The sequence below is a fragment of the Marmota monax genome, unplaced genomic scaffold (genome assembly GCF_021218885.2).
Source record: "Marmota monax isolate L192 unplaced genomic scaffold, Marmota_monax_Labrador192_F-V1.1 WCK01_AAM20220418_F8-fsc00026, whole genome shotgun sequence".
Lineage (NCBI taxonomy): Eukaryota > Metazoa > Chordata > Mammalia > Rodentia > Sciuridae > Marmota > Marmota monax.
This window is the reverse complement of record NW_026693108.1, coordinates 10022071-10039890: the sequence shown is the minus strand read 5'-3', so window position 1 is coordinate 10039890 and position 17820 is coordinate 10022071. Positions and strand designations below refer to the sequence as shown.

The 17820-nt window shown below is 39.2% G+C and overlaps 1 protein-coding gene across 6 annotated transcripts in view; it reads right to left on the bottom strand.

Moving 5' to 3' along the window:
- Positions 1–17820, bottom strand: part of Nalcn (sodium leak channel, non-selective) — a 301994-nt gene that overhangs the window by 239664 nt on the left and 44510 nt on the right. For all 6 annotated transcript variants that reach the window (XM_058582741.1, XM_046454990.2, XM_058582742.1 and 3 more), the window contains exon 7: positions 3588–3742. In XM_058582741.1, the coding sequence (XP_058438724.1) occupies positions 3588–3742 (155 nt within the window). The remainder of the gene's footprint in view (positions 1–3587; positions 3743–17820) is intronic.

Below are 17820 nucleotides of genomic sequence, written 5' to 3'. Positions count from 1 at the left end.
AGTCACTGTCACAACACAGCGCTTATCATTTCCTGGCTTTATCTTTGATTATTATATTTAAATAATAGGGAATTGGTCAACTCTATAGAGCACACATGCTATAAAAAGCATATATTATTTAAATGTCATTTCTATTAGCTATTTCCCAGGGTCCTGACTTATAGTTTGCTTGTTTATGAGCTTCCTCTAATATAATTTGTTTTGGTTGGGTTTAATTTATTCTGGGTGTTTTAAAACTGGACTCTTTCATTCTTATGATTCAAAACACTAGTCAAAAAAATGTCTGATGCTTATTTACTTTCTGAGTGGCTCTTCAGGATGAGTTTTATCATCAAATAACATTCAGCAGGTTGTTTAATCCAAACTGAATGTGTTTTGTTTTTTATCTTACTATACAATTTGTAGAAAATTCACACCACTTGCATTCAACTGTTGTACCAAATGTCTTACTTTCTTCAGAAAGATCATGACAAGCAAATCACAGTGTTTGCTGTGAGCTTGTTCACATGTATGACAGATCTAATGCACGTCACCTGGACAGTGGTCATGTCCACCAGAAACTCCCCAAAGGTAAGTAATGCTACCAAAGCAAGAGTGAAACTGCCTTGCAAATTACCTTTGAATTTCTTCATTAACACTGATGTTAACTGGAATAAGGTGTGGTGGAGATGGCCAGCCAATGTGGGAATCTGCAAATGAAGAGAGGTGCTATGGCCCTGCCTCTGCCCAGAGCACCTGCCTGTGTGCTCAGTGTCCCCACCTGCAGAACACTAAGAATCTACCTTCCAGAATGCTGGTCATCAACTAGAATTGAGTGAGATGTGGAGACAGTCAACAGAGATAGGAGCAAGCTTCAAACACCTCTGCTTTTCCCACTCTGGAAGATCTTGAACCTGAGAAGCCAGGACTGCAAACCACAGGGAACTTCACCATCGGACACTGGTGTGTCATCTGAGGCTTCTGCGTGTCTTCTGACGTGTTCTCCTCAGGTAACACAGTCATCCACCCCTGTTTCGCTAGCTCCTTCAGTCACTGGCATACCATGTGTCTGCACCTTTCTGGGTGTGGCTTTCCAGCGACTTCTCAGAGCAACCCTACAAGCAGGTCTGTCACACACCCCATTTGACAGATGGGGAAATTAAGGCAATTCCTTTCAGTGTCACTGATTTAGCATATGGCAGATCCATGACCAATCTCCAGAGCCATTCCTTTGAATTACGTCAGGCAAACTCTACCACAAAGGCGTCAAAGAAGTCTCCTGCTTATATCAACATTGAGTACGCTGCAGTGAATGGCATACCTCCACCCAGATGTTAGAGAATAACTATTTTAAATTCAACTGCACCCATAAAGCACGGATCACATATGTCAATAAAATAATTTCTTGTCCTCATTTTGTGGGATACATTGTCTTTTCTTTCTAAAAGATGTTTAAAAATAATTTCTTGAAACTGCAGCAGTTTAAGTGTCTGCTGAGATACATAATCTCAGGAAGAAGGTATCCATTTCAGTCTAAACTGTAGTGACCACTTAGACATTTTTTCATTATGGTCCAAAGTCACATTTCATTATCACACAATGTCATGCAATGATGATGAATTTAATCATCTTCTGAGAAAAAACAAGCAAACAGACTCCATGAAGCTTACATAGAAAAGAAGGTCATGAGGACTAGTGAGCATTACCAAGAAAAACAGACAGAATTTGGGAAGAAGAACAACCAGAAAACAACTTCATTTTCTATTGTGGCTCCACTTTCTAAGACAGGACTGGTTATGATGAATTCAAAAGACACACTGTGTCCAGACCATGAGTAAATATTTACAGAGGGCTCCCTATGAGCCAGGGATTGCATGAGGCCTTGGAGACATGAAGATAAAAAGATGCAACTTCCTGTTTTCAAAGAGCTTGAATCTCTGAGAGATAAATGTGCAAATCCACAGTCCCACTACAGTAGGATAACTGCTTTAGCAGGAGCTGGTGGCCCCCAGGGCAATTCCCTGCTGGAAATGGTCCTCTCAAGCCAACTCTCTTTATGAGAAGACTTCCTCTCTCAAAGGGAGACTAAATGTATCCTTTATTAATGGAATGTAAGCCACAGTGAAGGAAGATGAATCAACTTGAATGTAACTTAGCATTTCAAGTTTAGGCACTATGGCTGCATTTAAAATGGTCAGGGTATGATTTGCTTTAGCAATATGAATTTAAAGGATGAAAGGGGGATTTTTTGCAAAGGGTTTTTTTTTAACAAGAACAGTTGAGCCCTTGAATGTTGACCAGTCTTCATAGAAGATGGAGGTGCAGCCAATGAACCTCTGAAAGAATGAGCTGCAGACCTGCATTCTAGTCCTGCCCAGGGTGGGGTGGAGTTGCTGGGCTGGTTCCCAGCAGCTACCCCATCTATGGGTCTCATCTCCCGTTCCACACAACCTATTTGAATTTTTCAGCCCATGTTCAATACTATATTCTGTTATGAAAGCTGCAACTTTGTAGTTCAGTACATAAATCGGGAAAGTAACCCCAATCAATAAAATTCTGCTTCCTTGCTCAGACTCTCTTGCAACATCCTGACACTCTGATGGACTGGAGGCCAGGGCAGGAGTCTGTTCAGCAGCCATTGGTTCTAATGTCAGAAGGTCTTATGGCTTGGTTTGCAGGAGGCCTCCCAGGGTTGACAGGGGCTGATGCTCACTCCTGGCTACAGAACCTCCCATGGTTCTGTTGCCCACTGAGGTATGAACCACATCAAAAATCAAGAAATCAGTCTGGCTTCCAAAAGAGCATAACCACTATCCTGCTATATAAAGATTTGTCTCTTAGGACATGACTTAAAGTATCTAGAACTGTCTTAAATGCACCTGGGTCCTTGACATTTTAAAGAAAAATAAGTTTGTGAAAAGTGATTTCAGCAACAATTCTCAAAGTATAACATAACTTGTTTAGAATTTCATGGTTTTTGCTTTAATAATGAAATCCATGCAAGTTGGATGGAAGTGAAATAAATACAGTAACATGGCAGGAGCTGATTTCTTTCACTATGCATGTAAGGGCACATTTCAGGACTTAATCGAACAAGGCAAGAAGAAATGTATACATCTGGCACATCACAATCATGTAGAAGCCTTCCCCATATAAAGCTGATGCATCTTCATTAGGTATTTCATTAGCTGTTTTCTATTCCAGAGAATTTTTTAGCTCTCCACACTCATAAATGCCTAATATCACAGGTTTTTAAGACTTACCTTGCTAACTAGGGTGGAGTTACAGGAGAACAGAAATCAAGTCTTGTTATCTTTGAGTTAACAACTCTGAACCTTATTCAATGAACACATATTTTTAAGTGCTATGATTAATAATCAAAACAGCCTAAAATGAAAGATTTTTAACTCTACACAGACACTGTTGAATATACAAACACTTTGTCAGTTGTAGACTATCTTATGATATGGGCATAGATTAAAATTTGCGTTTGCATTTATTTTATACTATAGCCAGCTATAACATGAAATATCAGTGATAAAATTACTTTCCATTTCATAAGCATCACAAAATAGAAACTGAAAATGTGTTTTATCAGTAAAACAGACCTATCTCGTTAAAGCCACTGTAGCCCAGCTCTTGCCTGCTAAGTCCCAGATCTTCGAGGTCCATGCATTTAAATCCAGGTGGGCACTGGTAGCCTTCTTCTAGCTCTGGCGAGCAGTGTGTATCTGGAATAGCTAAGCTATTCCAGGTTACATTCCTGTGAACGACACACCAAAGTGTTAGAAATTTTGACAATTTCTGTTGATTAAAAACGAATGACATAATCATCTTCATGAATAACTGCTGTATAGGGGCACAGATTTAAGATTTATGATTCATGAATGATATCTGGAACTTAATGCCATATCAAACATTCTCAAATGATACTTGATTAATTCTGATAATAGTTCCTTAGAGGAATATTGCTGTACCTGCTTTTGCCATTATAGAATAAAATCCAGATAAGCAAAGAAACAATTTTTTCCCATAGATTTGCATAGAAGAGATATGTATGGGCTGCTAACTTGTCTGGAGATTTCTTGTTATTCACAAAATCCTTGTCCTGCTGTTGGCACAAATGTTACTTCCCCGCTTCTGATCAGCATTAGGTGATCATGGTCATTTACTGTATGGCACAAATCCTGGATTTTATAAATGACACTTAGCCATCTGCTGTGTTCACAGATGTTCAGTTTAGAAAGAAAACCAGTCTACAAAAAGAAAAATTGAAGGAACTGAAGGTCTTGCCTTGGAAAGACAGAGATTAGGAGGTGATTTGGTGATGGCTTTGGGAATGATGGTCATTTAGGTGGAGGTGACAAAAACCCTTCTCTGTCTTTATGGACAGACTGAGGGTTAAGTGGATGTAGAAGGATTAGATAGGCAATGACTTTCTTGCTAGCAAGCAAGCTCACCCCACAAGTGGAGACTGTGGAATCTCGTTTCCTACTGAACTTATAAACAGGCCCCATTGCTGCTGAGACCATCCACATGGACTATGCAGAGTGTAAAGCTGGACTAGACAATTTCACAAGCTTCTAACCCCGTGACATCAATGTTTCTAGGAATTTCCTAAGTTCCTTCAGCTTATGAACAAATTGAGGCTGACTTGCTGGGTGACATGTTCTTTTCTTTAATACCTTTCCACATTCAAGTAGCTACTCCCTTCTCCATATTGAACACACCCTCTAGAGTCTCATAACAAGCTGTGCAATCCCATAGATATTTGATACACAAATACACATGGCTTTACACACACACACACACACACACACACTCACCATGCCTGCTGATACCTTACCCAGGGCCCAGACATACACAAAGCTCTACAAGCCTTACCCTCAGTTCAGAGACCACATTCATGTTCCTTCAGAGTTTTGCCTTCTTTTAGCTGCAAACCCACTAATTTGTCTACACTTCCAGGGAATAAGTGATTTAATCATTGCTACTTCTAATTACTCTTTAAGCTGACCCTTTAGACCCCACATGCAAAACCAAAGGTAAGATTCCAACTATAGACATTACCACTTGGGCAGGTCAGAAAGATAAGATTTTAGGCAGGCACCTCATTTATGCTCCTCAGTTCCCATTCTTCCATGTAGGCCAAATGACCCCTCTTTGCCTTCTTCTAATCTGAGGCTGTTTCAGCTTTGCCACCAATAACACTAGAGCAAAATGGCAACCGCACTCCCGAGCACTGGGTGAGGCTTGCTGGGTTCAACTCCAGCTCTGTCTTTATTGACTGTGTGACTTGAATAGTTCCTAAGTCCTAAACTCAGTTTCCTCATCTGTAAAACAGGAAAGTACCATAACTGAAAGCAAACTTAAGATACAGGGAAGATCAGCAGAGCAGAAGCAAGGGAATGAGAGGGAAGGAAGGGGGAAAGAAATATGAAGAGACTCTAAAAGAACCCGTGTTGTATACATATATAAAGGTACCAAAGGAAATGTCTCCTTTGTGTATATGTAGATAGAACTAATCAAAAATAAGTGAATAAAGGTGTGAAAGGAAGACCAGCAGAGTAGAGAAGAGAGAAAAGGGGGAGGGAGGAGTGGAGGAGAGAAGTAGGAATGGGGATTGAAGTAAAATTCCTTGTTTGTATAATTATGTCAAAAGGAATCCAGATATTATATATACATATAATGCTCTAATAAAAAATATAGGCAAAGTTAGGGGAGGGTTATATAAAATAAGCCAAGTAATGTGCATGTATAAAAACTATCATGTTTCAAGTAACCAAATAAATGTTATTATGAATGCTTAATAATTATAATAGATGATAGCATTAATCAGGCATGCAAAAGCACAACAGTCATGGATGATCCAAGAAACAGAGAAGATACTTTGTTGGCATGTGATATTGATGAAGGCAAGGTGAGATTCAGAGAGGGAAAATGGACTACACTATCAAAATTAATTTGTTAAAATTTTCGGTATTTTTAAATGAATAGGACCAATATTCTAGATAACATTCTATCTACATAGATGGTTGAATTCTAGTGCCAGTCTGCCTGGGCATGAATTCTGGCCCAGCCCCTTACTACATGTGTGACTTAATCTGTCTGTCCCTCAGCTTCTTCATCTACGTGTAAGATGGTGGGAAGATACCTACCTCATAGGACTTGGGTTGAAGTGTAATGATTTTTGCTTATACAGACACACAGTGGGTACTTGGTTGGTTACAGATAGTCTGAAATTTGTGGACTACCTAGATTGAAATTCCAGCTCAGGTGCCTGCCATGTTAGTGGCCTCATTGCTAAAAAACAGGGATGATGACAGCTCCTACTCTGTAGGAGCATTTAGTGATTAAATGGGCTAATGTACCACATCTAGAATAGCACTGGAAATTGAGTTATTCACTCAATAATGGTTAACTTTTACTATTAAGTTTTCATTGATTTATAAATATTGGACTTTTTTCTCTTTCTGATTTTGATTTCTTTTTCTTTCATATTAGCACTGATTCTCATTTCAGGCACAACTCTATTATTAGCACGGATATTATTCTGAAGGCTTTTGGCTTCAGAGACAGCAGATTTGAAACACATTACTTTTGCCAGCATTGAGCCATTAACAGATTCTAATGAGAGACATATTTATTAGATGATTGATTGCTCTGGAACACATGTATCTAAAACCATATGGTAATTCTTATTTTAAAAAATTTGAATAAACATCAGGAATTCAGAATATATATTTGGTATTTATCTTCATTTTCTTGGTTGACAAGAATCTTACAGATTTTATTTTTATCTGTTAAAACTGATTATTTTCTCGTTCATTTTTCCTTACATATTCTGGATAGAAAAGAGATTTTCTGGAATCAGTTATGTTGAACTGCTGGTCCACCTGGAAAATTCTAGATTATGAGGCTTCCAGTCATCATCAATATCTGCTTAGGCCTAAGTGAGGTTCTCCACCTGCATTTCTTACTCACAGATTCCTTGAAAAAAGTATTGAATTATAATCTCCCTAATTTTATTTTTTAACCAATTTCCAAGATCTTCAAAACACTGCAGTTGCTCTTATTCATTTCTATGTGCTACATCCAATTAGAAAATTTTTCATTTGTGTCTTCTGTGACCTCTTGGCTATGTTCTGCCAAACTGTTTTTGTGGAGGGCAGAATACTAATTCCCTAAAGATGCCTACATTCTTTTTTTTTTTTTTTTTTGTACCAGAGATTGAACTCAGGGGCACTCGACCACTGAGTCCCATCCTCAGCCCTATTTTGTATTTTATTTAGAGACAGGGCCTCACTGAGTTGCTTAGCACCTCACTTTTGCTGAGGCTGGTTTTGGACTCACAATCCTCTTGCCTCAGCCTTCTAAGCTTCTGGGATTACAGGCATGTGCCATCATGCCTGGCAAGATGCCTGCATTCTAATCTCTGGAACTTGGAAGCACAGCTGGCCCTCCATATTCCCAGCTTCCATGTGGGATTCAAATACCTCAGATGGAAAATACTATTTTGAAAGGTCACATCTGAACTGATACATACCAACATCTTTCCTATCCCTATTCCAATACAGTATAACTACTTACATAACATATGTATTGCATTAGGTATGATAAGTAATCCAGAGATGATGTGAGGTGTGTAGGAAGATGTGCATAGGTTCTTGCAAAGAGTGTACCATTTTATCCAATGGACTCAAATATCCACAGATTTTAGAATCCTCGGGAATTTCTGGAACCAAAACCCCACAGAGACCAAGGGAATGCTATCTTATTTTACTTAGAAGAAAGTAAATAAAGCTATAGATATGATTCAGGTCAAAAATCCTGAGTTGTGAAGATTAACCTTGATTATTTAGGTTGAAAAGTGGAAAACTTCTCCTGACTGTAAAAGAAAGGTACGAGGCGATTGGACTCTGCAGATTGGACTGTGCAGATGCTTGTTTTATACATTTTTCTTAGGCCAACCTCCTTCTATATTTGGCTTTTATTAGTGTGTTGCTGTGAGTTTTCTCCCTAGCCTTCCTTTCATTTTCTCATAATACTTCTCCCTATGCAATTTCAACTACCTTCTCAATATTCTCTCATTGTAGATGTCTTTTTAGAGACCCTGAGCCACATGCCCAACTGCCTACATTAGACCTGTCCATTGGTCACAAAGTACCTCCAGATCAATACCCCTAGGGAACCCAGCCCCCTTCCCCAGCCTTCTCCATCACAACAAAAAGCACCAACACCCAAACAAATCAGTTAACTTGAGATCCTGAGATCACCTTGACAACCACTTCTTCCTCAAGAGTCATAACTAGCCATTGGTTCTCTGCAATACACCCCAAGGTATCTCTGAAGCTGTCAGCACTCCCCATCCCTTCCTCTACATGACTCAGTATCCAGATGTCTAACGGTCACCTTGTGCCTTGCTCTTGGCTCTTTCCATCCATTTCAAACACACCACATAGAAGACTTTTCATAATGATCATGCTACCTTGATAGTGGTGAACTTCAAATGATTAACGGATGTTGAAGGATGTGGCTCCTGCCACACTTCCAACAGCTTTTGCATAACTTTCCCCTAAGTGTTCTGGTTTTCTCCATGTTCTCACAGCTTTGGGGTTGTTCCTGCCTCCTTCAGGATCTCTCCTCTACATGGAAATCTCTCCTTCCGTCTCTGCTCACTAAACTGCACCTTGTAGCCTTCAAAGCTCAGGCTTCGTGTCAGTCTCTCTGGAAATTCACCCTCCAACCTCTATCTGGGTTAGGTTTCCCTGCTGTAACTTCTCAAAGAACCTTTGCTTTTAGTTGCTGACACTTAAAACAAGTGCAATTCACGTTCTTGTGGTCATCTGTTTTGTGGATGCCTCCCAACTCAGCTGTTCCACATAGTCCTGGACACGTGGTGTGTCATATTTAAATTTATGGATCAACTTGGTTAGACCACAGAACCTTGTTTTTTGGTCAAACTCCATTCTAGATGTTGTGGTTAAAATAGTTTGGAAATGTGATTAACATGTAAATGAATAGACTATGAATAAAACATATGTTTTTGTCAGCTTTTTGTCACAGTGATCAAAATAACTGACAAGAACAACTTAGAGGAGAACAGTTTATTTTGGCTCTTGGTATCAGAGGTCACATTCATGGTCTGACTCCATTGCTCTGGGCCTCAGGTGAAGCAGAACATCATGGAAAGAAGCTCAGGACATGGCAGCAGGAAGCAGAAAGAGAGAAACCCCAAACGTATGCCATCAGGGACCTACTTCCCCCAGCCACACCCTATCCATCTAGAGCTTCCATACAGTTAATCATTCAAGTGCATTTGTCCACTGATTAGGTTACAGCACTCATCATCCAGTCATTCACCTCTGTACATCTAGCATTGTCTGACATGAGCTCTGGGGGACACCTCACACTGAAACCACAACAGCATATTATCCTCAGTAAGGTGAGTGGGCCTCATTTTATCGTTGAACACCTTAAGGGAAAACACAGGTCTACCAGAGAGAAAGGCATTCTGCCTTCAGACTGCTTTTGGACTTAACCCTGAAAGAGAAATACCTGCCAGAATCTCCAGCCTGCCAGCTCACCTTGAATATGGTGGTCTTGCCAGGTCCCATAACTGCATGAGCTAATTCCTTAAATTTCTGTGTGTGTGTGTGTGTGTGTGTGTGTGTGTGAGTGTGTGTGTGTGAGAGAGAGAGAGAGAGAGAGAGAGAGAGAGAGAGAGGAGAAGCCAATAAATAGTTATATTTCTCTGAAAAACTCTGCCTAACACAGTAGGTGCTTCATAATTATTTTCTGAATAATGAATGAAATTGTCTTTCTACCATTATTTAATTATATGGTAAATTTATCTATTTGTAAAGCAATTACAGAAAGAAACTCTTCAGTAACTGCATCCTATTTGTATGTGGTTTTTGTTTGTTTGCTTGTTTTTTGTTTTTAGTATGATACTTACATTTTGGCATGGATTTTCAACATTTTAAATTTCTGGCTTTAGTAGTTTCCACATTTAAAAACAAGTAGTGGAATCCCTCTGAGTAGTTAATTGATTTTCAAAAGGCTTTAATTATCCTCCTGGCATATGGCTTTTTAAAAAATTCTTCACAAAATATCCTATTTACAAATAACAATGACTAGGAATTTGAGAGCTAAGAAAATGTGCTCTGAGCCTGTTGCTAAAATTGTTTATAATAACAGCTCCAAATAATAACTCAGGACTACAGTTCTATAGTTTTGAAATAACCATTAATCTTAGTGGCACAGAGCATTGAGTTATATACTAGAAACCAAGAATTATCATCTCATTTCAGTGTTTAACCAACTTAATTACCTTGGGCAATTCACTGTAACCATTAGAGCCTCAGTCTCTGCATCTGTAGAGTGAGAAATGTTTCAGCAACTTAATAAACAACTCCCAGAATGACCTCATCACACTTCCATATAAAAGAAAATGGAAATAATTAGAGGAAACCATGTGCCCCGTAAGCCCACACATGCCTGGTGTGCTGCAGGACGATGCACAGTTCTAGTACCCATAAGACCCAGTGCTGAATGTGGCTCTAGACTTTATGAGCAAGTTCTCTTTGCTACAATGCCATCTATCAAACAACTGTCATTGCTCCTTGCAATACATCTAGTGCTGACCTTTTGTAATTCTTCTCACCAGTGACCAGTCCCTGAACTGTGCTTAGGATTATTTAGTCTTTTTTTAGAGACTGTTTTTCCTATATTCTTTGTGGGGCCATTTTATTTCATTTGAATACCTGTTTATTCATTCAGAATCATTATTGTGACATTCCTGTGCCACACAGCATGCTAGGAATGGAGATGTGTGGGAATATATTTTCCTTTTAGGACTTCATTGCTCCATGTGAGAGAGGAAAGGTCACAAGATGTCACGATGCTGCTTTAGGATCTATGATAGGTATGTTCCAGGTGTTTCTGAAGTGCTGTGACACACCACAAAATGTGGCCATGGAACGTGGTAGTGGGTACGGAGCACCTTCAAGGAAGGCTGCCGCTTGGAGTGACTGCTATGAAAGGACAGCAGGCACAAGTTCCAGGGATGGCCTACACATGCCACTCTGGAAGTGGAAGTGTGGAAACCTGTGAATACATATGTTACAGTTGTATCTGGAGTGTCCCCAGGAGCTCATGTGTTGGCAGCACGGTACTCCATACAGCAGGGCTCAGAAGTGGGGTTCTGACCTCATCACTGGATTGATCCATTTGATGGAATAATCCACTGAGAACCAAATGGACAACCGGGAGGTGGCACCTATGTGGAGGAAATAGGTCACTGGGTTGCACCCCAAAGGGGTAGATTTAGTCCCTGCCCCCTGCTTCTTGGCTGGCCATATCCTGAGCTGCTTTATTCAGCCACACTCTTCCACCATGATGTCCTGCCTCACCTCAGGCCCACAGCAGTGACCTCAACTGACCATGGACTGAGGCCTCTGAAACCATGAGCCAAAATGAACTTTTCCTCCTCTAAGTTGTTCCTGTCAGGTTTGGGTCACAGCAATGAAAAGCTGGGTAACACAGCATACACGGGTACACGGGAGGAAGACGAGGGCAGACAGAGACACCTATTACCCACTCACTGAGAGCTACGGCTCGTCAGTGTTTTTGTTTTGTTTTGTTTTGTTTTTCAGGTTGTAAACCAACAGGTATTGCCATGCCAAATATTTTATTTTATTTTATTTTATTTTGAGAGAGAGAGAGAGAGAATTTCTTAATATTTATTTTTCAGTTTTCGGTGGACACAACATCTTTATTTTTATTTTATGTAGTGCTGAGGATCAAACCCAGCACCCAGTGCATGCCAGGTGAGCGTGCTACCGCTTGAGCCACGTCCCCAGCCCCCCAAATAATTTTTAAACTACATGCTATACGTTTACAGAAAAGAGAATAAGACTTTCCCCAAATTGGCACACTATTACTGACATACCATGAACTGACTGTTCAACCTGTTCCTAGTTGTGAGAAAGGCCAAAAAGGTCAAAAAACACTATTTTACAAAAGATGTTATTACTAAGTTTACCTCCAAGGTTTTCACATAATAATACCTGTGATGTGAATTCACAGAGAGCAAATTAGTTTGCATGGTTATTACTTTTGCTCCTTGAAGAACTGAAGATCAGCAGGATAATGTTGACTTCTTGATGAGCAAAATTTGACCCATTCATTGTAAAAAAGATATTCACAGGGGCAGAGCAACAATATATTTCTGAAGTTGGCAACCCAGACAATATATTTCTGAAGCTGGCAACCCAGACAAACATGTCTAGCGTGTCTAATCCATATGCAACAGATAACACTACACAATCTGAGAGCATTTGTTCCTTATTGTATTTGTAAGGTGTCTTTTCAATTTACATTGTATGATAGAAAAAAACTGAAAAACATAATTCTAATTAAGCCCAGAGGAAAGATGTATAGACACACACACACACACACACACACACACCCAGGAAAGTAGTGAATGTGGCCTCTGATACCTTAGGTAGTGCTTGTCTTACTCTTGGTGGCAGGCAAGAAAACAAGGCTCATTGTCTTGCTAAACACTAACCCTTAAATTTAGAGGCTGTCCCTGTCACCGCATTTGCCTACAGAGAACCTTCTCTGGCTGTCACCAGGCATTCCATAGAGTCATCTGGCTTCATTCTTACTTCTATTTAGCCTCCTCTTGTCAGCTTTAATTAAAAACTCCTCTGAATGGGTCTAGCTCATTCAATCCTGCCAGCTTTGGAAAACTAATCCCACCTTGGAAAGCAAGGATATTATTTGTAGAGATAAATTATTTATTGATTTTTGAAGATTTTTAAAGATTTTCAAAAGACGACCTAAACTTTTAGTAGGGCTGCAAAACAAGATAAATAGTCTGAGGCAAGAAATAATATTGATGTCACACCTATTCTAATAAACAAGTTAATCTGCACCACTTCCATGAAATAATTCCTCTTTATTGTTAAACTGAGTATTTTAATATGATTTTTCAATCTTCAGTCATTCCTAATTAGCTCAGCAGGCAAAGCTGTAGAGATCTGTAGACACTGTGCATAAAAATTGTAAAAATGAAAAATTTTTCAAATATTTTGGCTATGAAATTTTAAATGACAATACATGGTTGGTTTTATTTTAAAGAAATACAATAGTCATCTTACCTTGTTACAGCTGAATAGTTTCTTAAGAGTTACATATATTTTCCCCAAGTTTGCTCTCTACATCAATCACTGTTTTGCCAAGATGGATAAGAGATGGTGCCCTTGACAGGAACCAAGGTTGCAGCCGAGTCAGGGGCAGGCAATGAGAGGCTCATAGGCAAATCGTATTAGAAACAAATGAGGACACAGACAATGTGAAGTCAGCTCCTTATATTTCAAGTGTGGGTCAAGAGTTTCTCAAACAGCAGGTCCTCTGCCTTTGGTTTAAGAGCTGGAAGATGCAGGGTGAGAAGTTATGTGCACAGAGGGTCCATTGTCTCAATGGAAACAGGCCACCAGAACTGGGCCAAATGTTTCCATTTTATTTGTTCGGCAATTTTTACTTATTTTTTTCCTAGAGACTGAATTGGAGATTCAGCCAACAACGTCACATGCAGCAAGGAGCCAAGCTGTTTGCTTCCTCATGAGGATCACAACCTCGGCTGTAAGAGTGCACTGCTAACTAGCATCAGTGAACATAAAGCATCTCTTACATATTAGAAGCTCAGAGTTCGGTCGTGTTTTTTGGATGCAGTTGGCCTGAGTTCTCAGGCTGGAGAGAAGCACTCTCCCACTTCAATGGCTTCCCTCCTGCGGGATGGTGAGGTGTAGAGGGTTCCAAAATGGTTAGCAAATGACAAGTGAAGGTCAGGGAAGGATTGAACGCCCTGGCCCCAGCTCTGCCCTCAGTCACCACCTGCACCTGCCCAATTTAATCTCTAGGAATAAAAATATGTAAAAGTTGCTGAATGAATAAAATTGCGACAATTGCTCTACAGCTCTCAGAACTCATGGATAAATCTGCTTCTTTGTGAGACTAATAAGAGGCTAACATTTCCAGGGGAACAGCCAGAAAGGAAGAGGAAACTCTGGTTGCCCCCAGGCTAGCCAGAAGCAAAGCATTTCTGTGAAGACTCAGGATCTGCCTATAAAAACAAAACCACGCAACTTTGGTATTCCACTGTACAGCTTTGAGAGTTTTAATGCAAAACTAAGGTTTTGAACCATTGATTTTTAACCCAGTCAAATCTGAGAATCTCAGCTCCCCCAATCAACATGAACTCAAGGATGTGACTCAGAATTAATATTTTCATGAAGACCGCCCAATGGTTTTCTCTACCAAAATATTCTTGTCTTAGAAATTCATTTCCAAAATGCACTAGGGGAAAGGCTCACATTGCTGCATGTTATTATAGTTTCTATCACAGGGAAAAGCAGGTGGTCAGGAGATACCAGAATGCAATCAGAATGTTGAAGATAATATCATACACTGAGAAGTCAAAGCTGAAAGCATAGAGATGAGAGTGAGGGAGAACAGGGTTCAAGAACCTTCTGATGCTTCAAAGCCATTTCACCTTGATCATCTTATTTAACCTTATGGCTTCAATTTCCCTGCCTGTGATACAGAAGTAAAAACAGAGCACAGACTATAAGGTTGGTAGAAGTATCAAATGAGACAATAACATAGATCAGTGGTTCAAAAAATGTTATCTACCACTAATTATCAACAAAAGTCTTATGACCTATATAATTATATTATCCATTTTTGATAAGTAAACATATGATCAAAAGAAATCTTGGAATTCATCATAAGCCATCACACAATTTCTTTTAGACTTCTTTTTAAACTGCACAGGTTTCTTTTCTTAAACTGAAGACTCTCACACATACTTTTGTGAAACACAAAACACACATATTAATTTTCATAGGGACATTCTGTTTATTTTGAAGTGTTTTCTTACATTTACTTTAAAAGATTATTGTCATATGAAAGGTTGATTTTATTGGTGGCTCAGATGACTCATCTGTTGGGAACTGATGTGCAGACAATTTTAAAAGAGATGTGTGGATTAATAAATTTATATGACATATTTGTATGTCAGGATTTTATACATTCAGATGAAACTAATTGCCTGGAATGTAATGTGGGGGAAGATGTAGACCATATGTAACAGGGACTTTAATTTTGGGGGGATTGGCTAACTTCACTTAGCATTATCTTCTCCAACTCCATTTACCTGCAAATGCCATGATTTTATTCTTATTTTATTGCTGATTAACATTCCATTGTATATAAATGCCACATGTTTTTTATCCATTCATCTACTGAAGGCCATCTAGGTTGGTTCTACAGTTTAGCTATTGTGAATTGTGCTGCTATAAACCTTGATGTGGCTGTATTGCTGTAGTATACTGTTTTTAAGTCTTTTGGGTCTAGATGGAGACGAGATGGATAGCTGGGTCAAATGGTGGTTCCATTCCCAGTTTTCCAAGGAATCTCCATGCACTATTTGTGAACAGAGTTTATAAAGTAAAATTTAATTTTATTCCTTAGAGAAATTAAATTTTATTTAGACCAGCAATAGCAAACTGTCCCAATTCCAATTTTATATTGTCTCTAGTATAATTCATAGTGATATGTTATACAATCCCACCAAATCCTATAAGCTGCTCCTGGGAAGGATATTCATAGAATGTACTTCTTCTTATGGCAGAAATCAAAACTATTAGTAATTATTCTGGAACAATAGGGATGAGCCAGAAGGTCCTGGGTAGGTGTGGTCACTTTACCTCTTAAAGTAAAGTGACCACACCTACCCAGGGTGTTCCAGCCACCACAAGTGACTGCCTGAATCCTTGGTCAGATCCTGTTCTTTCTATAATAAACTCTTATATATTTAACATTTACATTCACTTAGCTTAAAGTTATTCTAATTATCTCTTTTGTGAATAAGATTTCGTTATTGGATATGAAGCTATGAATGCCTTTCCCTACATTCTCAGGATGATAATAAGGTGTCAGGTAAGTCTTCCTCTTTTCCATTCACCTGCCAGCTCCATTCTCCACTTTCCTATCTCAGCTCCAGGGAGATTTCTGCCATCACTTTTGGTATTTTACGGTACCTGTTTCTGCTACAGGCCATTGTTCTTCTCAGCTTTCTTTGGAAATGAACTGCTTTGCTCAGTCAGATCTCATTACTTTTTCTCTAATTGCCTTAGGTTGCCATTTGTTATCACAGAGGAATCTGAAACTTTATTGGTAATTCTGTTGAAGGCAGAGCTAAGACTCCTTTCTATATGTTTTACAAGAAATACTTTCCATTTAAAAACAAAACTTCATGGATTGAGTTGCTTCTCCTTTTATCCTGTTTGCCTCATAAGTCAAACAGAATCCACTCTGGAGGTGAGCTACCCAGATATACAAGGTTCTGATCTGGAAACTCTCCCACTATTAGGCTGCAGGGCCTGAAAATCATTTAGACAGACATCGGGACAAATGTTAAAGGCCAATGATGATGAGAAATGGGGTCCCGATACATGGCAGCTGGAATCACAACTATCAGATATTAATCACACCTTAATATCTAACTCAGATGGGTGAGAAATTATTTCTAAATTAATATTGTTTTTAATTGACAGATCATCATTTTATTACATTTGTGAAGAATGTGTGATATATGAATATATTGTAGAATGATTAAGTCAAGCTAATCAACAAGGCCATCACCTCCATTACTTTCTGTTTTTGCCATGATACATTTGAAATTGACTCTTATTATTATTTGGAAATATACATTATCGTTGACTATAGTCATCCTGCTCTGCAATAAATTTCAAAACTTATTTTTCCTGTCTTTCTTTGACCAATAACTGCCCATTCTGTCACTTAGGGGCCCCGGCCACACCCCAGCCACAGACAAACAGCTTCCTCTCTCTGTGATTGAATTTTTTAGATTCTGCATATGTCTTCATGCAGAGTTTGTGTGCCTGGGTGATTTCTTTTAACATAATATCCTCCAGATTCATTCATGCTGTTGCAAATGACAGGATGTTGTTCTTTTTTAAGTCACAGAGTTGAGAAGTCACAATTGGAAACAGAAAAGTTGAAAACTGTTTAAAAAATTGATATTTTCTGTGCTTTATTTTGAATGTGGACATTTTTTTAAGTCTCCAAAAATAAAATGAAATCGATGTCTGGGCTAGAACTAATGGTGGTGTTCGCAGCTTTTCTGCTTATGCGTGGGACTTTAATACTCAGTAATACCGAGCTAAAAATTAAAAGGAAAACAGTGACTGGTTCTCGAAATGAATCATCAACCCTCTGAAAACTGTGATTATGAGCAGAATTACTAACATGCGATAGTTAGGTTATCTTATTTTCAAGTAGTAAATTAAGAGTCATATAAAAGAGGACAGGATGCATGTGAAGATCATGCTAGTGGGGAGATTTTGCAAATGTGAGAGAGAAAATGAGACACCCAGCCAAACCTTCTGCCAATATTGAGGAAATTCCTCATGATGAATTCTATTTTTAGGATAATGAAATGAACTAGGGCACATATTTGGAATTCAGGAGGTCTTCGACCTCAGTTCTGTGTGCCAATGTAGCATGAAGCTGGCCATGGGAAGCGTTTGGAGGGCCCGGGCTGGGAAGGCACTCTGTGGGTCTCCTCCAGTTGGGCTATAGAGTCTGTGTCAATGTTAAGTATAATCTAGATGTGCTTGTCTTCCTCATTACTTTATCTGTGTTGGAATTCGGTTTGCCAGCGTGACGCCGGTCTAGGCTCAATTTGGAAACAGCCTCTGCATGCTTTGCAGTTCTCACACAGGGTTTCCTCACCCAGAGGCTCCC